This window comes from Ictalurus furcatus, chromosome 26 (assembly GCF_023375685.1).
Source record: "Ictalurus furcatus strain D&B chromosome 26, Billie_1.0, whole genome shotgun sequence".
NCBI lineage: Eukaryota > Metazoa > Chordata > Actinopteri > Siluriformes > Ictaluridae > Ictalurus > Ictalurus furcatus.
Window position 1 is genome coordinate 17,011,340 of NC_071280.1, and position 22,394 is coordinate 17,033,733.

At 41.6% G+C, this 22,394-nt stretch overlaps 2 protein-coding genes across 4 annotated transcripts; both read right to left on the bottom strand.

The window, feature by feature from the left end:
• Positions 1–243: 243 nt before the first annotated feature.
• b3gnt2a (UDP-GlcNAc:betaGal beta-1,3-N-acetylglucosaminyltransferase 2a) lies at positions 244–11,606 on the bottom strand. Of its 2 annotated transcripts, none has more exons than XM_053615476.1 (2): positions 9,660–11,606; positions 244–4,283 (listed from the first exon to the last, which is right to left on the bottom strand). In XM_053615476.1, the coding sequence occupies exon 2, from the start codon at positions 4,276–4,278 to the stop codon at positions 3,046–3,048; it is 1,233 nt and encodes a 410-aa protein (XP_053471451.1). In that variant the 5' UTR covers positions 4,279–4,283; positions 9,660–11,606; the 3' UTR covers positions 244–3,045. The 2 variants fall into 2 exon arrangements, with proteins under 2 accessions (XP_053471451.1, XP_053471450.1); XM_053615475.1 differs by lacking the exon at positions 9,660–11,606 and adding an exon at positions 4,632–4,939.
• Positions 11,607–11,806: 200 nt separating this feature from the next.
• Positions 11,807–20,978, bottom strand: commd1 (copper metabolism (Murr1) domain containing 1). 2 transcript variants are annotated; one of them, XM_053615478.1, is made up of 4 exons: positions 19,902–20,248; positions 19,391–19,789; positions 18,412–18,699; positions 11,807–12,511 (listed from the first exon to the last, which is right to left on the bottom strand). In XM_053615478.1, the coding sequence occupies exons 2-4, from the start codon at positions 19,475–19,477 to the stop codon at positions 12,404–12,406; spliced, it is 483 nt and encodes a 160-aa protein (XP_053471453.1). In that variant the 5' UTR covers positions 19,478–19,789; positions 19,902–20,248; the 3' UTR covers positions 11,807–12,403. The 2 variants fall into 2 exon arrangements, with proteins under 2 accessions (XP_053471453.1, XP_053471452.1); XM_053615477.1 differs by lacking the exon at positions 19,391–19,789 and having other exon boundaries at positions 20,110–20,978.
• Positions 20,979–22,394: the final 1,416 nt, after the last annotated feature.

Here is a 22,394-nt window from a genome sequence, read left to right on the forward strand (position 1 = left end):
CCGAATTCAACCTGTAAATACCTACCCGCGTTTTTGGAAGTTGGGAGGAAACCGGAGAACCCGGAGGAAATCCAAACCCTGTCGTTGATATTTTTTTTTTTCCTTCTTCCTATAATCAAATATTTAATCTTTTTCCTTATTAAATATTCACATGGTAGAAATATCCCTCTTACTTATATTCCCCAAGTGACTATTTAAATTTTTTTTTTTTTAAAGCTATATTAACACACTGACAAGCACCTGTATGCCATGGAATGTTTAATCTTTTCGAGTGCGAAACCAAAAACAACATAAAGGCACCAAAGCAACAATCAAACAAGCATGTGCAGAGACAAACACAAGCCTCCGTTACGGCTGAAAACGACGATCGAGTGACGAACACAAAAACAACACAACACACTTACACTTCCCAAAGCAACACTTATTTCATAATAAGAAATATTTGTCGAATTTTCCCATATTCAAGATATCTTCACTTGCTTAGACAGAATTTGTTTAGTTATTTTTTTGTTGTTGTTTTTTTGCTGTGAAGGTTTACTGAAAAAAAGAAAAAAACAACAACCGAGACACGAAGTTACTATAATTTACTACAGCAGTGCAGACTAGACAGACTTTTTATCTTTTAATGAAAAAAAGAAACGGATATAATGTAATCCTGCTGAAATGCAGTTTGTTTAAAACTTGGAGAGACAAACAGAATCTCACTGTCTCTCTCTCGCACATACACCTGAACGCAAGTCATAAAAAAAATACATAAATACCCTGTTCAAAATGCCTGAATGTCTGTTAAATAATAACGTCTTTTTTTTTTCTTTTTTTTTTAAAAAAAGGGTAAAACCATTGCTTTATTCACGTCATCCACACACACACACACACACACACACACACACACAATCAGAACTAGCAATATATAAATTATTATTAAACAGAATCCACAGGTTGTTCCATACTGCAGGTATTAATACACAATTTTAGGACAGTAAGATTATGGCTTTTGGTCCCTACAGAGTGCACTTAGGCTTAGGTTGACCTAAATCCAGGTCTAGTTTAAGGCCAATCTGAATTAGTTTAGATTATCATGCACACTTACAGTACAATTCACATACATTACAAAATCACATACTTGTAAACGTTCGAACGTGCAAAGTATCTTGAGCGTTTCCACAGACTCATGAGGTAATCTCTGGGTCCAAAGTCCCATTCAAGTCAACCAAAACAGATTATAATGTACTGTCTGATGATCGTTACTAACAAACGTTCGCTGACATCATATAGCCCTTATGCTTGCTACACTGACTTGCAAATGCACCAAGCCATTATTTTAATGGAACATCCATCATTTTTATATATATATATATATATTTATATTTTAAAATCCTGTCGTGTCAGTACATCATGAAAATAAAATGTAAAAAAAAATAAATAAATTAAAAAAAAAAAATCCCCGTTTCTGTTAAGCTAAACCAAATCAAAGGAATGTTGTTTTCTGTAGTTTTTCCACTTGAGCGACGACGCTAACGCAGCAACCAATCAGACAAAACCCAGCATCACATCTGTAAATCTCTATCAACCCACATTCATGGCCTACAGATCGCCGATGTGATTCGGATCACAGTGTGACTTCCTGTTGTCTCTTAATATGATAAAAACTTCACAGTGTAACTGTGCACTCTAATGTTACGGAGGCGGCCATCTTGGACAAACAGAATCGTTTTTTTGTTTTTTTTTCCTTAGCGCAATTTTCCCACTGGACCTAACCGCAGAACTGTTCCGCTGTAACGAGTTTAACTATTGCAGGAATGCCCGAGACTTATTTAATAACTCCTTTTATTGAATACTTTAATTCTTGAAATGATATTAGCGAATTGCCAGGCCAGTTTGCCATTTCGCTACCATGGTGACGACTCTCTCGAGGTTTTAGCTAGCTAGCTAGTTATGTTTACATGAATGGACTCAAATGACGCTCTTTGGTTTGTAACACTTTAACATGACTAGCAGATAGTTTTTAAATTGTCAACATATTCTGGGCTTGTACTTCTGAAAACACTTGTGAGATAGATACGATAGATTTCTGTCGCTTGCCGGCTACGCTAGGCGTGTCGCTTGAGCTCCGCACAAAATATGTTCGAGTTTGATTTTTCCTATATTAGAGATACAGTCACATTGCTAGGCAGATATCAGATCATATATTTCGCTAGTTGATGAGCAGATTTAGGAGCATTGTCTAAGATCTTTTTCCCAGTCTGAGCCAACAGAAGATAAAACGAGTTCAGGAAAATTAGCAAAACAAGGCAAGCACGTGACATGGTCTTGGATGGCTTGGAATATCCCTTGAAGCTATCGATACACCTGAAGGATATTATCATTACTGCTAATATGGAACAGAAGTAAGGGTGGACGATAAGACGACAATAAGACAGGTCTACGATACTTAGCATGTAGCCGTATATGCAGGTTTTCTACCAAACTGCCAACAAAACTGTACAACGCTTTATTTCAAAATAAACCTTTAAAAATTACTTTGATGATATTTTAACGTGTATAAAAATAAAATAACACTGAAAAGCAGGGAAGTAAATCTGTTTTTTTTTTGGTTTTTTTAAGTGCCATAGTTCAGATTTGTAACTTATGTTGAAAATATATTTAAAAATGATATTTTAAAAAAGGATATTTAAAAATAATAAATAAATAAAAAAGCAGTTTGGTACAACGTGGGTGATGTTTACTTTACATTTTAGTTGTGAGCTAAGGCTGAATTGCTTGCTGTTAGAAGTGCACTGCTGCTGCACTAGCCAGCGAACACAGAATACCTGACAGACGATAAGATATCAGCAATCCTATCGTGCACTCATCTAAAGTTCAGTCATGGGTCGCAGGTCGGAGATAAACCATTCAGAACGTCTCCAAAGTGAAGAGCAGAAATTCTGAAGATCAGGATCTAATCAGATGTCGGTCCTCTATGATAGCATCCGGACCAGCAGGGGAACCGGCATCAGTCATTTATGCCCCTAGTTTATCTCCAGTCCATTTAAACACTGTCCGATCTCACTTGCAGCTCAGCCCGGGGTCGCTAATCCAACCCCAGATTTTGATAATCTCCTGTGGACTCCTGGGATGCACCAGCATTAAACTTTGGTAGGCACAGGCAGTCTCTCTGTCCTTTTCTTCTATGTTAAAAGTCCTAAATCCTTGGTGCTTCTCGGGTACCAGGCCAAGTTTCTGCAGGCACATGCCGGTGTAGACGTCGTCGATGGGAAAGAGCGAGACGTGCAGAGAGATGTTTCTCAACCGGATCCCCACGTCAGCGGAGTACAGGAAACCTCCCCCGCCCGCGTACGGTGGATAAGCTCCAACGAAGATGCTCTCAGGGATGTAGTACTTCAGATTCTTGTTCCGGTGCGGCGAGGCTTTACTGATCACGTCTCCGACAAATAAATCTCGCGCCTTGGTCTCCGAGAGTCCGCCGAGGAAATTCAGGATGCTCCGGGTGTTCACGAAGACGTCGTCGTCACCCTTGAAGATGTAGCGGGCTGAGGGGCAGCGCTCGGCCATCCACTCGAGGAACAGAACTTCCTTCAGCGTGAGGTTGAAGAACGTGTCGCGATAGTCCCACTGAAGCAGGTCGCCGTGCAGCGACGCCTCATAACGGAGCATCGCTGAAACATCCGGGAAGTAATCACTTCCTTCCGTCTTGCCCAAGAGGAACACGGTGGCCACACGGTGACCGGCCAGGATCCCGGCGCGTCCCCAGGACTCCCGGATAGCCTGGCGCCGTTCAAAATGAGGCGTCAGCGACTTCACGGCAAGCAGCAGGAAAGGTGTTTCAGAACACACACCTGGAGCGTCTATCAGAATGGGGTACGACCTACACTGCATGTACAGCAGGAAGTCTTTGAAGCGCTGAGGCAGGGAACTGTAATCCTTAATCTGCGTGGTTATCTTAAAGTCTGGTTTGCAACGCTCGACCTTGGCTGTGTAGTTCGGCTGAACGGAGGCCTGCACGACCTCTGTGAGGGACACGCTGATGGTTCCATCGGTGGTGGGAAGGATTATTGGGTTGTAAACGTAGTCGAGATGCTGCTGCTTGCGGTTCCAAATGGCCTCGCTGAGTTCAGGCTTTTTCCAGAACTGCTCGGGTGGTACGCGGGGCTTCGTGGAGTCCCATTTGCCGTAACTCCGTGTCACCTCCACCAGAATGTAAATCAGGAAGTTGACCATCATCATCACTCCAAGGAACTTGGTTTTATTCCAGCTAGCATGCATCCTGGATTTACGCATTCCACCTAGGAAAACAGTTTCGACAAAATATCGTTACTACATACCAGTACTGGCGTAAGACAGTTCTTCCCTTACATATTCATATCAGACACCAAATCTGTAAAGCACCTCAGAAATCGCACCGAATATTGCGGAGCTTGCTTGATTTTGTGTTCATTTCTTAAATGGACTTAAATGGAACGTAAATAATGTAAACAACTCGCGACGTATCGTTTTTTTGCTAAATTTTGCCATTTGTGTCTGGGGTAAAGCCAAAAGGATTACCCCGGAATCTGTGCAGTGTTTGGAACTCCGAAGGAGCGAGAGACGGACATTATCGGCGGTTCGTTCTTGACAAGGCTGGCTTTACTCACAGCTGGAGCTGGAGCAGGGTGGCTTGACGCTGAGCTCCATGAGCGAGCTGGAGATTCTCAACTTGGACCCAAAGCGCTGGAGATTGAGGTCGAGTTCGGGCCAGGGCGGCGACGGCACGACCGGCTGCATGTCAAGCTTTTCGTTCCTGATCTCTCATTGTTTTCTTTTTTCCTCTTTAAACTGACTATTATCTGACATTTCCCCTGTAATCACCCATTCTGTTCTCATGGCCCCGGTGTTGATATTTTACTTATCTCTTGGCTTTCTTCCTCTCCCTCTACGTCTCGTCTCTCTCTCTCTCTCTCTCTCTCTCTCTCTCTCTCGCAGCAGAGCAGTGTCATGTGTCCCTGATTCTTCTGACCTCATGATACCAATTATAGGTTTGCTTGCAGCATCTCACACTCTGACACAGATACAGAGAAAGCTGTAAAGGTCATTGTAGCCACGCGAGGCGATCGTGCTGACCACTAATCCATCGTGCCCCCAACCCGATGACAAGGTTAATTACAGAGAACAAACACAATGGTATTGAATACTCTGCCAGTCTGACATCTCTGAACACCCTGGATTAATACAATAAAAAGGGGTTTAAGTTAAATACGATAGAATTATAAAATCTAAGTAAGAAATTGGTTGAAGTGAACTTAGAAATGTTCAGGGCTGTTTATTTTGATGGGGGGGGGGTGTCACTCTTAGACACTTGTAAAACAACATGTATTTGTGTTTCAGTTGGTACGAACACTGTTTAATATCGACTTTAGGACAAATTTCGGATGACAGTAAAATACAGTTCTACAGTAACCGCTTCACCGAAACAAAACCGCCGATTCAGTCATTTATTCGATAATGAAAATGAACTTTCACATCGTTACGGTCATGGCTACAGAATATTCACCAAATATCCGATCAACTTTTAGAGAAAATCCCCCCAAACCATTTCATCCTCAGTAAGTTGTTCTCAACCTATATCTATGAGCATTTGCTTCTAACCATTCGAGCTAATCTGGATTCTGATACAACGGTTTTTTTTGTTTTTTGGTTTTTTTTTAAATGTCATATTCTTGGCTGTGTCCGTGAAGGTTTTCAGTCACTCGGGTCACGCTTCATGTTCGGTTATGAACAACACAAGACTCCGGAGTTGTGACATTTCCGTCAGAGAGTGCTGCTGGGTTTGAAATAAGCCAGAACATGATTTTTTTGAGAAGTATTTTGCATGAGAAGCTTTTATAACACATCACAGAAGAGGATGTGAATGTTACTGTCTGCTTGCTATTGCTGAACACTCCACAAACTGCTTAGTGATGGAAAAACACACAACGCACTCACTAATCAGCTCTAACTGATAAAAAAAAAAAAAAACCTGTATATTATCCTTATACATGCTGTGAACTGACCAGAATACAGTGTGTTTGTGCCTCTTGCCTACACATATGCTACAACCTTTATACATTTAAGATATTTTAAATAGTTGGCTCATTGCATGAGTGACGGGCGGACGAGGGACGGGCGGACGAGGGACGGGCGGACGAGTGACGGGTGGATGTGAGGGCTAAAGTCTACTATCTATCAATAGCTTGACAATGAACCTATTAGTGTGAAGCAATGCTTTGTAGAACGAGGTCTCGTTAATGACATATAAAGAGCGATAAAACGATTACACACACACACACACACATTTAAAGGCAGACATTTCTGAGCGTTAAACATGTTAAACCCGAAAGGCTGTCAAAAAAAAAAAAAAAAAACACTTTTTTTTTTTTTTATTTCTGTCATCTGTGCGATTCCGCCATTTTTCCTTTGATTGGACGACGCGTGCAGCTCTAGATTCTCCTCCGGAGGCAGTGCGTGTCTGTGTGGAAAAAAAGAACAGGGGCTTATATTTCACATGCGCCTTCTCAATCATTGCTGATGACGATTCTGAAAAATATCGGCCCAAAGGGAGATCAAATCGGCTGACGCCGACACCTGACACACTGCATGAATCAACAGACTGGACGAGAAAATAAATAAATAAATAAATAAATAAATAAATAAATCAGCCCCTGCCTTGCTTCTGACTCTGTTCCCACAAAAATCCAAACTAATCCACCATAAAAAAATTTTTATCAGCAAATAACCTGATGTGGAGGCCAAAAATAAAATCTTCTATTTTGTCTATGAAAGAGAGGTTGGGTTAAACGTGCTAGTACATTTATACGGTACCAGCAGGTAAGCTTGTATCTTTGTACTTTGCACTACTGGTATTTATGGCTGATCATCAGTGCTCTTTATTGTCCCTGTATTTCTTCACCAGTTTAAACAACAAACCCAAAATTCTACGTGTACTTAGCTGATACATAGCTTCTGAGGTACTAAAAGATCATACAAAAGAGCTTATTCCAGGGTTACTCCAGGCTTACACAGACGTCCTAACGTACGTAAGGAAGGATCCTCTGTCAGGTCTACTATCCTCGGTGCTGACTCGCACTGATGCCAAGAGTCCCACCAGAAGATAATCAGAAGACTGGTTCTCCGGTCAATCTCCCGTCAGAAACGTGTCCCACTGGTGTTAAACGATAATAATAATAATAATAATAATAATAATAATAATAATAATAATAATAATATTATACAACCCCAATTCTGAAAAAGTTGGGACGGTATGGAAAATGCTAATAAAACCAACGAGGAGTGATTTGTAAATGTACTTTGACTTGTATTTAAACACGAAAAAACGTATAAAGACGAGGTATTTGATGTTTTAGCTAATCAACTGCATAGTTTTTTGAAGATAAACTTTTATTTTGAAATTGATGCATGCGACACGTTCCAAAAAAGTTGGGACAGGGGCAATTTAGGACTAATAGCGATGTGAGAAGTTGAAATAAGAAGGTGGTGTGAAACAGGTGAGGCGATCGTCTAATCAGAGTATATAAGGAGCCTCCAAAAAAGGCCTAGTCCTTCAAGAGCGAGGACGGGTCGAGGCTCGGCGATCTACCAAAAGATGTGTCGGCGAATAATCCAACACTTTGAGAACAACATTCCCCAAAGACAAATCGGTAGGATTTTGGGCGTTTCACCTTCTGCAGCGCACAATATCATTAAAAGATTCAAGGAATCCGGTCAAATCTCGGTGCGTAAAGGGCGAGGCCGAAAACCACCTCTGAATGCGTGTGATCTCCGATCCCTCAGACGTCACTGTCTTAAAAACCGTCGTGAGTCTGTAGTGGAGATCCTGACATGGGCTCGGGAATACTTTGGTAAAGCTTTGTCTGTCGACACCATTCGCCGCTGCATCCACAGATGCAAGTTAAGGCTTTACTATGCAAAGCAGAAGCCGTACATCAAGCTCCGCCCACTTCTATGGACTCAGTCTCATCTGAGATGGACAGTAGCACAGTGGAATCATGTTTTGTGGTTTGACGAGTCAACGTTTCAAATAGTTTTAGGACAAAACAGCCGTCGTGTTCTCCGGGCCAAAGAGGAAAAGGACCGTCCGAGCTATTATCAGCGTCAGGTCCAAAAGCCAGCGTCTGTCATGGTATGTGGGCGTGTCAGTGCACATGGCATGGGTAACTCACACATCTGTGAGGGTATCATTAATGCAGAAAGATATGTACATATTTTGGAGCAACATATGCTGCCATCCAGAGCAGGACAACGCCAAACCACATTCTGCCGGGATTACAAGCGCACGGTTGCGTAAGCAGAGAGTGCGGGCGCTAGCGTGGCCTGCTGCAGTCCTGACCCGTCTCCCATTGAGAACGTGTGGCACATTATGAAGCGCAAAATAAAGCAACGAAGGCTCTGTACAGTCGTGCAGCTGAAGAAATGCATAACGGATGAATGGTGTAAAAATTCCACTTGCTAAACTTAACCGACTGGTTTCTTCACTCAGCGTCCAAACACTTAATAAGTGTCACTCAAAGAAAAGCTCATGCTACACAGCGGTAAACAGTCGACTGTCCAGACTTTTGGAGTGTGTTACAGTCATCAGATTTGAAATTAGTGTATGTTTTAAAAATAATAATAATAATTCACAAAGTAAAACATTAAATAATGTGTTAATAATGTGTTAATAATGTGTTTTCAATATACGTAGTACCGGGTGAACTGAATTTTGAAGTTGAAGTTTCACCATCCATATCATCTGATAAAGGTGACACAATGGAATCATTTGCAGAACGAATTTAGCTGCACTTTATGGGTTTTATTTAAAGAACAACTCAAACAGAAGGACGTTCAGTGATTGAAGAACATTTCAGCGAGATTGAAGAACCAGACTGAAGAACATTTCAGCGAGCAGGTGAAAGTGCAAAGTGGGAACGCCATGAGACTCTGTCCAACAGCAACATATGAACAGGACGATGACACGGGACACTGGTGATATTACTGAAACGGAAGGGTGCAAACTTCCGAACACACACACACACACACACACACACACACACAAACACACACACAAAAGGCCTAACAAACAATATACACCACTCAGCTGTGTACGTCCACCTGAAAGACCAGGGGACAATGGAGGACAAAATAGGAAGAGAACTGATTTGACAGAGGAGACAGACATCAACCATACCGTACTTAAAATGCCATGCTGGTGGTTTCACACCAACCCACACCAGTGCACCCGAGTATCCTGTTACTCTTATCAGTAATGACATCAAAGGTTTGAATAATAATAACAATAATAATAATAACAATAAGGTTTGAATAATAATAATAATAATAATAACAATAATAATAACAATAATAATAATAAACACTGTTTATGATTTTTATTCAGTACAAATTATCTCTCTCTCTCTCTCTTAAACAAGGTCTATTCGAGATTCATAATGCACATCAGCACCAACAAGCAAGCATCATCTCCAGATTTTCCACACACCTGCACCACAGGTGTGTTTTCTACATTTTCCACCTGTCCTGAATAACGTTTCCACCTCGCAATGCTAAAGCATAATCATAATCCACAAAAAAATTAGTTTAAAAACAAACAAACAAACAAACAAACAAACAATGTTATAAAATAATCTACTCACCTTATGCTGTATTTCTCCTCCTCAAAACATCCTCATAAAGCCTCCTTTAGCCTATAATTAACCGTAGTGACTCCAAAACGCTCCACCAACTTCTCCTCCTTCCTTTTATTATTATTATTATTATTATTATTATTATTATTATTATTATAATGATTCTTCTTATTATTATTATTAGTTGATCAGTTGAGAAGCTCGGACGTTCCTCGAGGGTGCAACCTGTTCAGTGCGGGGGGTGAAAATTATTAATCATATGAGTGCCGGGTAAAAAATGGTCGACAGCCTCACACCCCGCACACACACTAGCACACACACACCACCCCACAAAACTGCACAAGACAACATGTCTAAACGGGTTATGAGCATCAGGGGGCGGGGCTTTCGTATTTACGCCCCCAAAACCCTCAGAAGGCGGAAGTAATATTAAAAGGCGCAAATTAGACAACATACACGGAGGAGCAGAAATGAACCTGCGTGTAATATAATTAACATTAGGAATATAATATCTCAACTATTATCATTTATCCCAGTGTATATGTTCAACCTGTGTCAGGAGTAGCTTTATGCACTATAAAAGAAACGAGTGAAACGATCAGTGTGTAAATCCCACCATACAAACTGGTTCAACTTCGATAAACAATAAACAAAGCTTGACTTGTATTCGTAGAGCATGATCATATAATCATTCATTCACATTTGTTTCTTTTGAAACGTTACAGGCATTCAGTTACGAAAATTAACATGTATTAAAATGGAGTTGCTGAAGAAAAAAAAAATATATATGTAAAAATAAAAAAGAAGCTACTTTTATTATGTTTATGACGTCATTGCTATGCCCTTCTGTTAGCACACGTTAAGCAAACTTCAATAAAGGTTTTTTATTAAAATGCATCAGGATTCATTTTCCCACAGGCCGTGTTCACTTTATTACCCTTTAACTTTAAACACCAAAGACACTTTTAACTGTAACGAACTTCCCGGTTACACATTTGCGCTGTCTGACCATGTAGTCGGGGATTTATTTATGATCGTACTATCTGGTGTTACTCACATAAGGATATTTAAGGGTTCCCTTTTGAGTCTGGTTCCTCTCAAGGTTTCTTAATCATAGCGTCTCGCGGAGCTTATATTTTGTAAAGCGCTATACAAATAAAACTGAATTGAATTTAAATGAATAACAACATACATGAGGAGTTTAAATCGGGCGCACGGTGGCGTAGCGGTTAACATGTTCGCCAGACACCTCCAGGAGTGGGGGTTCGATTCGCACCGCAGCCCCGTGTGTGTCGGAGTTCGCATGTTCTCGCCGTGCTGTGGGGGTTTCCTCCGGGTACTCCGGTTTCTTCCCCCAGTCAAACGACAGGCATGGTAGGCTGATCGGCGTGTCCAAAGTGTCCGTAGTGTATGAATGGGTGTGTGAGTGTGTATGTGATTGTGCCCTGTGATGGATTGACACCCCGTCCAGGGTTCCCCCCTTCTCATGCCCCATGCTCCCTGGGATAGGCTCCAGGTTCCCTGTGAGAAGTGGTATAGAACATGGATGGAGGAGTTTAAAATCCATCCTTCATCCACACCCTCTGACTTCATACAGTTGAAATGTATACACTAAATATAAGAAGAAATGCCGTACTGTAGCCTATAAACGGTCAAAAAAAAAAGGAACAACAACGTTAAGTATGAACATGTCCCAGCTCTCAATTACGCTGACGCTTAACTCCAGCTTTAAATCACCATGTGTGGCGTATAAATCTGGGGAACATAGGACCCTGGGAACATAGATACGCTCCCCTCCCCATTGCTAGCTAGCCGTACAGTAAAGTGTTGTGTTGTGCTGAATAATACTAATTTTAAATAGTGTACTTAGAGCTACATAGGTTTTCTTCGTAAACTTTATTACACCTGGATCCCCCCCCACCCAAAAAAAAAACAAAAAAAAAAACATTATTTAAAACACTTTATTATTCAATTCATACACGTTGTTCATCACATTCCTTGCAAGGAAGCAACAGCTGGTACAAAAGGTCACCATTGAATAAACGACTCAGACACGATAGCGAGCACACTGTCAGGCCCTTGGTGCTACTGGAGCCTGACGGTCCATTCACTGAGGCAAGACTACTGTTAAATATTTGATGGAGTTTATGTTTTTGGATGCTGTGGCCTTTTGCCTGCTTGTTCTAGGTGCGCACCGATATTAAATATTTATAAATCACAGCAACTCCCTGCATGTTTGGAAATGCCTATTTGATTCAACTACATGTCTGATGATAATAATAATAATTAAAAAAACCATCGAAATGGCCCCAAAACACAGACGGAAGCTGTGCAGGAGATCTCCGAGACGGTTAATGGAACAACCTGCTCAGAGAAACAGATGTGTCCACTGCAGAGCGTCTCTGAGGGACGGCTGGGAAACCCGAGGCGACACGGCGTATCCTCACGGTGGAGAAGGTGCAGCACTACACACGTTACCAAACGGTCTTTCATGAGCAACCTGCAAAAACATTCTGTCTACCTGTGACATTTTATCAGATGAAATAAAGGTGATTGTTGATAAGAATAACAGACATGTGAAAGAACAAACAAAGCAGGAATTTTTTTTTATATATACAAAGGCCATAAATGCATTTTTATGACCAAGTTCAGTATGAGACAGTAGCGCAGTAATCACTGGGGAAAAGTTCACAAAGACTTTCTCTCTCTCTCTCTCTCTCTCTCTCTCTCTCTGTCGCTCACTCACGCTCTCTCTAGCTGTGGTGCACAACACTGTCGATGCTGTCTTGGATTTCTGCCATCTTCTTTAGCACCTGGTTAATCTTCAGTTCATCAAACTCCAAGCACACAAACTCCGAGTCCTGACAGAGAGAGGGGGGGGAGGGGAGGGGAGGGGGGGAAGGCAGACAGACTTCTTGACTTGACAGACCTTTATTTTAACCATTCACAATGTGTCAAAAAGTCAAACATTTTCAAATAAGCAGCATTTTTACAAATACCTACTTAATTAATATAGATAAATAAATAAAAAATACATTTAAAAAAAACGCTTAAATAAAAAAGCAGGTGAGGACACAAACATGTACTAATTAAAACACAATCATAAGCTGAGTCCTGAGAGAGAGAGAGACAGACAGACAAACGCACACACGTAGAGAGAGAGAGAGAGAGAGAGAGAGACAGACAGACAGACACAGAGAGAGAGACACACAGACAGAGATACAGTGAGAGAGAGAGATACTGAGAGAGAGAAAGACAAATGGACAGAAAGAGATACAGAGCACATGAAAAATGAAAACTGATAGAGAGAGAGAGAGAAGAAGACAGAGGAGAGACACAGAAAGAGACAGACAGAGAGAGCGTGCGTGCGCGCGCGCGAGAGAGAGAGAGGGAGAATATAAATGTTAATGAATACAGCCCTTTGACTCTGAGATGGAGTGAAAAGATAGAAGAGAGAGATGAATAAAGTGTAAAGGCAGACAGATTCATATCGATGCCCTAATCTCAATATTTACAGAATCGTCTTACGGCACACGTCACGCTGAACCTCGAGGCTACAACTGCAGCAGAACACACGCTCTGTCTGACTGCATCATGAGCATCAACGAGCAGGCGTTCCTAATAAAGTGGTCTATACTGGTAACATACTAGACTGTGATTAGACGTTTGTTGTACCGCTTGCCACATTCTCAACTACATACAAGTCTTCTCTATTTCTTTGTAATATTTTAAATCAGTCTCTTGCTTTCACGTCACGTCACGTCACGTCACGTCTGACAGTCCGCATTTTCTATCCCTGGTTTATTTCGTTTTTTCTTCAGACTTCAAGGCGAGCGCTTGCGTCAGGCTAAAGGCAGCGGCAGATGTGACGGAAAAACTCTCACTCAGACACTTCTACTCCAAAAAAACAAAAGAACTTCCCCCAGATCATTTGCATAATCTAAATGTGCGCCCAGAAACCGGAAGCTTTCGCGCATGTCCCCAGTGTGTGAATCTGTCACGTAACGCCTTACGCTTTAGAACATTCCATCAGTAATTAAAACACAAATGCACATATTGGGGGGTGGCGGGGGGGGGGACAACAACAAAAACAAACAAACAGCTGTGCAGTGCGGCTGTTTTCTAGAAACAGAAGCGCTTCACAGAATGACAACATCAGTGCATTGGTGAAACATAAATAAATCTGTGCGCCGTCTCACTGAGATCACGCTGCTGAAAAAAAACATTTCTAATGCGCAGAAGAAGAAGAAGAAGAAGAAAAAAAGAGAGAGTGAAAATAAAACTTGAATCCTTGATGGACACTAATGCTGCTAATGTATTCCAGTTTCCTGTAATGGCCCCTTAAGTACTACGGAGGAAAAACAAAAACGCTGTAAAGGGCAGAAAGACAGCGAGTTCTCATCATCATCATCATCATCATCATCATCATCAAGATGCGGCTGTGACTCAGCAGAGTCAGTCTCGAGCCTCGCGTGCATTACGGGGCGTGTCCGCTGTTTTAAAAACCTCATCTGCATTCACTGGTGTTGTATAGTTTGGGTGTGTACAACGTGTCCTCGTCTGGAATGCTTTAACGCTGGGGGGCGCTTTAAAGTCTTGTGAAGTAATATTTTTAAAAATATTTTACGTCAATGACGAGCTTGATTTTTTTTTTTTGGTCTTATTTCCTTCAAGGGAGAGGAGGGGGGGGGGGGGAAGAGAAGCTAGGGATAAATAAATAAATAAATAAAAACTTTTTATAGCTTCTATAAGAAGTGATAACAGGAGCTAACTTGTTTCGTGGACAAACAGAAAGTGGATGAACTGCTGCAAGATTCCAAAAAAAAAAAAAAAAACCCCAATGTTCAACGAAGATTTTAGAAGCGCCTACTGAAGGGAGACCAGAGTTTAGAGTTTAGGACCTCGCGCTGAGAAGGCACGATCGCCTTTAAGTTTATAGCGACAACGAGGGGTTGATCGGAAGACCTGGGCACTCGCTCTGGTGAGGGATTCGGGATGAAGACGATCGCTGATTATATATATATTACATACACACATGCCTCCAACCGGATGGTGCACTTTAGAAGATGGAAAACACAAACGTTTTGGGTTTTGTTGAGCATCTCAGCACTTTAATGATAATGATACATACATATGCACAGTGAAATTCTTTTCTCTGTATACCCCTGAATGTTAGGAAGTTGGGGTCAGAGCGCAGGGTCAGCCATGATACAGCGCCCCCTGAAGGAGAGAGGGTTAAGGGCCTTGCTCAAGGGTCCAACAGTGGCAGTTTGGCAGTGCTGGGGCTTGAACCCGTGACCGTCCGATCAGCAACCCAGAGCCTTAACCGCCACACCACCACTGCTAAACTAGATTTAAAGAACGTCTACAAATAACAGAGACGTGCCCCTTCACGTACTTTTAAAAAGGTGCATTTTCTCGCCAGGACAGGTTAACCTGGAAAATATGTAGAACAGGATAAAAGAGTAAGGGTTTAAGCCATGGCTTCAGTAAAGGCGTATTACATGGCTGAGGAAAACTTCCTTACGGTCTTGTAGTGCTTGTCTGTCTCCTGTCCGTCATTTTACAGACACGCCCCGATGCCCCTTCGCTCTGCCCACATTGCCCAAATTGGCAAGCGCCCCACGCAGCCAGATAATTGTCCTGAAAATAAATCCTGGCAGCACTTTATCAAGATGGAGTAAATTATTACTGGGGAAACTGATGGACGCAGAATGAGTTGCTCCTGGACAGGTGTGTAAACAACACCGTACTGTATCTGTATAAAGCTGTGAACTGTTTGAATGGCCGGCTTTACATAACAAACCAAAAATGTACGTATATGTATGCATATAAATTACAGAGAAAAGAAAGAGAAGCCAGGAGAGGCACGCTTGACCATCTTCATAAATCATCAGCCGAATTTTGAAAGGCCTTTCCTCACATTTCTGTGAGTTTTATTGTACATTCTTTTGAATTCTTTAGATTTTTAACAGTTCACACTCCGGGAAAGTAAAAGTTAAAGTGAGCTTAAACAAGAAATGTGCTTTGCCTACGCTGAATGTGAAAGCCAAGAGGAAGCTGTGGTAGGAGTCAGGGGGGGTTAAACTTCCTGTGTGTTTCCTGAGCTGTCTGAGCATTTACTCACGCAACGTTGAATGTTTTCGCACGCACAGTGGGGGAAATAAGTACTGAACGCTTTCAGTAAATATGTTTCCAATGAGGTTATGCACATGAAATTTTCACCAGACTTCGGTATTAACTCAAGAAATCTGGAAATATAAAGAATTCACAACTTTAACGTCCGTAAATGAAGTTATGTGTAATAAAGTGGAATGACACGGGGAAAAAGTACTGAACACGCTAACTGAGATGAATTTAATATTTAGTGGACAGGACTTTGTTTGTAATGACAGCTTCAAGACGCTTCCTGTATGAAGAGATTAATGTGCCGCAGTACTCAGGTGTGATTTCGGTCCGTTCTTCTAAACATATTGTCTTTAAATCTTGTTCAATTGGATTCGAGTCAGGTGATTGACTGGGCCATTCTAACACCTTGATTTTTTTCCCTTTGTTGTAGGTTTTGGATCGTTGTCCTGCTGGAAGTCCACCCACGTCTCATCTTCATCATCCTGGTGGATGGCAGCAGATTCTTCTCAAGAACCTCGCGGTAAAGGGCTCCATTCAAGTCTGTCAGTACCATGTGATGAAAAACAGCCGCACACCATGATTCTTCCGCCTCCAACCTTCACTGTTGGTGTAGTGTTTAAGGACGATGTGCAGTGCCATTTCTTCTCCAAACATGGTGTGTAGTATGACAGACAAAAACTGCTCTCGTCTGACCAGACTACACTCTCCCAGTATCTCATAGGCTTGTCCAAATGAACTGCAGCAAACTTTAACAAGTTTCAACATGCTTTTTCTTTAGTAATGGAGTCTTGCGGGATGAGCGTGAGCAGTGGAGTGCATTGCCTATTGTTTTCTCTGTGACGACGGCACCTGCTGCCTCCAAGTGTTTCTGGAGCTCTTTCTGAGTGGTCTTCTGACTCCCTGGTCAGAAATCTTGTGAGGATCTCCTGTGTGTGGTCGGTTGATGACGGAGCGATGTCGCTTCCACTTGCGGATAATGGCCCCAATGGTGCTTAGTGGAAGATTCAGAAGTTTTGAAATACGTCTGTATCCGATTCCATCGATATGTTTTGCAACAATAAGGTTGCGAAAGTCTTGGGAGAGCTCTTTGCTTTTACCCGTCATGAGATGTTTCTTGGGTAACGAAAAGCCTTTTTATAGACCATCAATTTACTAACCCAGCTGATATTAATTTGCACAGATAGGGGGTATAATTACTTATGGATTGCAGCTGGATCCTTGCCTTACCTTGCCTTGGAGAACTGCTTTATCTTAGCGCCCCCCCCCCTCCCCCGTGTCATTCCACTTTATTAAACATAACTTTATTTACGGACTTTAATGTTGTGAATTCTTTATATGTCCAGATTTCTTGAGTTAATACTGATGTCTGGTGAAAATTTCATGTGAATAACCTCATTGGAAATATATTTGCTGAAAAAAAAAATGTTGAAGCGTTCAGTACTTATTTCCCTCACTGTACGTGCGAAAACAAGCAACATTGGGTGACTAAATGCTCAGACAGCTCAGGAAACACACAGGAAGTTTAACCGTCCTGATTCCTACCACAGCTTCCTCTTGGCTTTCACATTCAGCTGGATCCTTGCCTTACCTTGCCTTGGAGAACTGCTTTATCTTAGCCACCCCCCACATCATTCCACTTTATTAAACATAACTTTATTTATGGACTTTAAAGTTGTGAATTCTTTATATTTCCAGATTTCTCGAGTTAATACTGATGTCTGGTGAAAATTTCATGTGAATAACTTCATTGGAAATATATTTACTGAAAAAAATGTTGATGCGTTCAGTACTTTTCCCCCCCACTGTATGCTTACAATTTATTTACAATAGGTAAACATTATGAAGAGAAAATAAAAGTTACTGGAGTACCGTGCTGATTTTCTCACAAAGAGACTAGTGTAAATTGACCTATAGCACCATCTGCTGGTTTGGAAGAGGAAGTTGTTTAGCTGCATTTGGGCGGCTGTGGCTCAGGTGGTAGAGTGGGTCGTCCACTAATCGTAGGGTTGGCGGTTCGGTGTCCTTGGGCAAGACACTGAACCCTGAGTTGCTCCTGATGGCAAGCTAGCGCCTTGCATGGCAGCTCTGCTACCACTGGTGTGTGTGCGCGCGTGTCTGTGTGTGAAACCGCTAAGGTATTGTATTTTTTTTTTTCCAAATGTGTTACATACAAAAAATATTTATTTAAAAACTTCATTTGTAACATTTAAATAACGCACGGCGATGGTATTATGTACATTTCTACTGCTTACGCACACGTTTTGCACCCGTGTATCTTACCTGTATGTCAAGCCCTGACTTGTTCAAAATTCAAAACAGACAAATTCAAAATAAAGGCCAAATTAATATTCGCTGCATGTTTCCCCTCACTGAAGTTAATGTCACGAGGCCAGCAGTGTAGCGCAATGTAAAGTGTTTCCACGCTGTAAGAGAAGCTCGTAGTGTTAAAATAACAAACGCTGCTGTGGTAGCAGTAACTCCGCCTCATTTCGTGGCGGCATCACGCTCCCGTTGTTGATTATTTTCCTATAATAGACAGGAATCACTCCCAACGATTCCTCACATCGACACAAAGGAACGACGTTTCTGTCAAATGACTAAAATAAATAATTAAATAAACTCTGACACTCACCTGGCCGTTTCGTCCCAGCTCGAGCTCCACCAGTGCGACGGGGTTGTTGGAAGTCTGCCCCCTGCTGGTCGCGGTCTGCAGGTCCACCCTCCAGCTCAACCCCCTCAGCGCAGGCTCCCAGCGGCTCTGTGCCAGCAGGCTCTCTCGCACCCGGCCGCGGTGCCCCTTCCAGAAACGCGCCAGAGCCGCCGCCTGCTCCGAGGTCATACCGCCGCCACCGTGCTTACGCGTTTGAGCGGTCAGAAACGCCTCCAGCTGGGCCTGGTCCATATCCGCCACGGCTACAGACTGAGCACAGGACAGAGGGAAGAAGAGAGGAATTTTTGTTAAACGCTTTACTGCTGCTTTATTACAGACATGGTGGAGGTTGTGGTGGTGATCCATTCTAAAGGATTCGTTCTAAACTCCTCATTTCAGAAAGCATACTCTGCTCTGATTGGTCAGATGTCCCAGTCTGTTGTGATTGGTCTACCGCCGTCAGCGTGTTTCAAAAAGGAAACGCCCACTACCATAACGAGCATCAGCTCCGTCTGTCAGCGAGCAGCCGATGAAGACCAGAGGCGGGGCTTTTTGTTACAAACCTAAGAAGGTTAGTACAGGAAGTAATTCTGGAATTACTAACGACTCGTTTCAGCTGTTCAGACTCGCTTCCTTCTTTGGGAGTCGATAACTCTGTTTGTAGCGTGCTTTGATTTTCAAAACTTTGCAGATTTTTTACATTCACAAACAGCTATGTATATAGCACACTACATGAAAGGGAATATTTGAAAAACCATAATAGGTGCACTTTAAATAAAAACTGAATGAAGTCATGCAACATAATTTAAGCCACAGACATCCAGTGTGATCAAAGAAAACTAAGCACTGCTGCCATCTAGAGGCTAATGTTTGAAGCACACAACGTTTTAGAGCTGCAGTAAGCATTTTATTAAAAGGACAACTATGTATGCATGATTGCCTTTACATCTTTACAACTCACCAAAATGAACAGTTTGAGACAAACACACCTCTCTGACCGTACTATACTCAGTAAAAAAAAAAGTGGAGTGAAGAGTTGATGCGTCATAGCTCCAGGGTTCCTGGTTCGATCCTGAACTCAGGTTACTGTCTGTGTGGAGTTTCACATGTTCTCCCCATGTCCCTGTGGATTTCATCCGGGTTTTCCGGTTTCCTCCCAGAAACACTGCAGAAGGTGACTTGGCTGCTCTAAATTGACTGCTAGGTTTGAGAGAGAGAGTGTGTGAAGGTGTGTATGATGCTCTGTTATGAACTGGGGTCCCATCCAGGGTGTATTCACTCCCAGCTCACTCCCAGTGTTCCCAGTGTTCCCAGGATAGACTCCGGATCCACCGCCACCCTGACCAGGATAAAGTGCTTACTGAAGATGAATTAATGAATTAATGTATTGAGAGTCAAGGAATTGTTTATATCATTCTCACTATTTGATGATAATTTAAAAAAAAAAAAAAAAAAAAGATTCAGGCAAATACCTTTTTATTTGTAAATATTTGCAGCTTTGGTCTTGTCTTGATCTTGTGTTCAGTGCATTCTTCATTATTTAGCATAATTACTTATAAAACACATGTAACTGAAGTTTATATCGGAGCCTGAAGTAGAATACTGCCATCATTACAGTATCATCAGCTCGCGTTAGCCATCCTGCGGCTAACTCCGTTAGCTTCAAACCCGTAGTTTTACCTTTAAAAGGCCCCTCATTTTGTCGTACAGAGCCCGGAACTCCTCCTGAGGCACACCGGGGTAAAGCTCATCCTTCAACAGCTCCTCCGTGATCTCCGAGTTCCCGTAATAAACCCTCTGCGCGATTCCGTTCAATAAACCGCTCAGCGCTTTCACAGCCTCGGCGTCCGCCATGTTGGCTGTTGTTGACTAGAGAGTCATGTGACGCCTATGTCACGTGACCGGGCCGGTGCGTGTTTACGTCCTGGTGCGTTCGATGTGATTGGACGACGCCTCATCGAGCTGCAGGGATGTGTTATTTTTGTGCTTCTTACTTCTCACCACTTCTTCATATCTTTATTCTCATTCCCTCTCTTTTTTCTCCAACCTTCTGTTCTCCTTACATTTTCTTCTCCTCTCTTTCTTCCTTGTGTTTCTTTCTTTCTTTCATTTTTTCTTTTTCTTTGCATCTCCCCATCTTTCTGATCCCTTTGCCCCTTTTCTTTCCCCTTTTTTGCTCTTTATTCTTCTTATTCTTGTCCTTTTTCGCCCTCTATCCCTCTTTCTTTTCATCTTTTCCCTTTTCTTCCTTATACCTCTTCATTTTTATTTTCTCCATTTCTTTTTCTTCTTTATATTCCTCCATCTTTCTTTTAGTTTTTCTGCCTTTCTGCTTTATATCGCTCAGATTTTTCTTTCTTTATCTTTCTTTCCCTTTTTCATTTTTCATTTTTCTTTTCCCCCTTTTTATATGCCTTAATTTTTCTTTTCCCTCCACTTCCTTTGTCTTATTTATCCCTCCATCTTTATTTTTCTTTTCTCCTTTTCATTTTCCTCTTTCCTTTTGTCTTTTCTCTGTCTCTCTCTCTCTGTCTCTTTGTCTCTCTCTCTCTGTCTCTCTCTCTCTCTGTCTGTCTCTCTCTCTCTGTCTCTGTCTCTCTCTCTGTCTCTCTCTCTCTGTCTCTCTCTCTCTGTCTCTATCTCTCTCTCTCTTATTCCCTTTTCCTTCTCCTTTTTTCTTTCCACCTGTTTCTTTTTTTATTCCTTTCTTTCCTTTTTTAAAATTTTTTTTTATCTTCTTTCATTTTTTTCTGTTTTAACTACTACTTCAGATGATATGTATTTTCACCTCAGTAAGGTCCCAGCAGACACAACCACTGATTATCCTGCGTCATATTTTCACTTTAGATTCTGTTTTCCATTCCTGCCACTTAACAGTGTTCTGTCTGTTGACGCGGATCACTGCGTTGGATATTATCACGTAATATTACTGTAATAAAAACCGATAGGAACTGAATGGAATGTGCTTGAGACTGAATCCCCTCTCTGTAACTCGGCGCCTCTCTGTAATATGATTATGAGGTATGTTATTATTATGTTCAGAATAATAACTTTTAATCCTGACAATATGATTCGTAGTGTTTCTTTACTTCTTAGTAAATAAATAAATGAGTCATTTTGACGTGAAAATTAAGGATGAAGGAAGAAAAATCTCTTTCTGTACAGAAGTAACAGCTTAAAGTGAGACCTCTCATGATTACATAATAATTAGAAAAAGGACAAACTACATGACCCAAAATAAACATAAAAATCCAGAAATCATCCGTTTGTAATCAGACATTACATTCCTCATCTGTAGCTCTAAATTCCTGGGTGTTAGTTACTCACTGATAGCGCACACCTTTCCATCCGTGTTTTATGGCGGATCAAAGTCCAACATAAAGATAATTTAGTATCGGAGGAATAAATGTGTCGCTGTATTAAGTAATAGTACCACATATCAAAACTGCAGTGTCCGAAACGTAGTCACTTCTTTAGGGCATTAAGAATACCACTGGCACAATTCTCTGAGTGTATGATGACGACATCTCGATTGGTCCATGTTTAATTATTACCTTCCATAAAGACAACCTAAAATGTGAAAATCTAACCAAGGATTACATTACATTTACATTTATGGCATTTGGCAGACACCCTTATCCAGAGCGACTTACATTTATCCCATTTATACAACTGAGAAATGGAAGTTAAGGGCCTTGATCAGGGGCCCAAGAGTGGTAGCTTGACAGTGCTGGGACATGGGGAGAACATATGACAGACACTCCACCCAGAGAGTATCCTGAGCTCAGGATGGAGGATCTGGGAACACTACCTAATGTACAACAAGGAGCCTTGTGCTGTACATGAGGGTCAAAAATATCTATAAAACTTGATCAATAGGCCTACAGGTGCTTTAGTTTTGTTGGTGATTTTTTTTTTGTCAAATTGAATAACTGACAGGTGAGGGGAAAGAAACAACTGAAGCG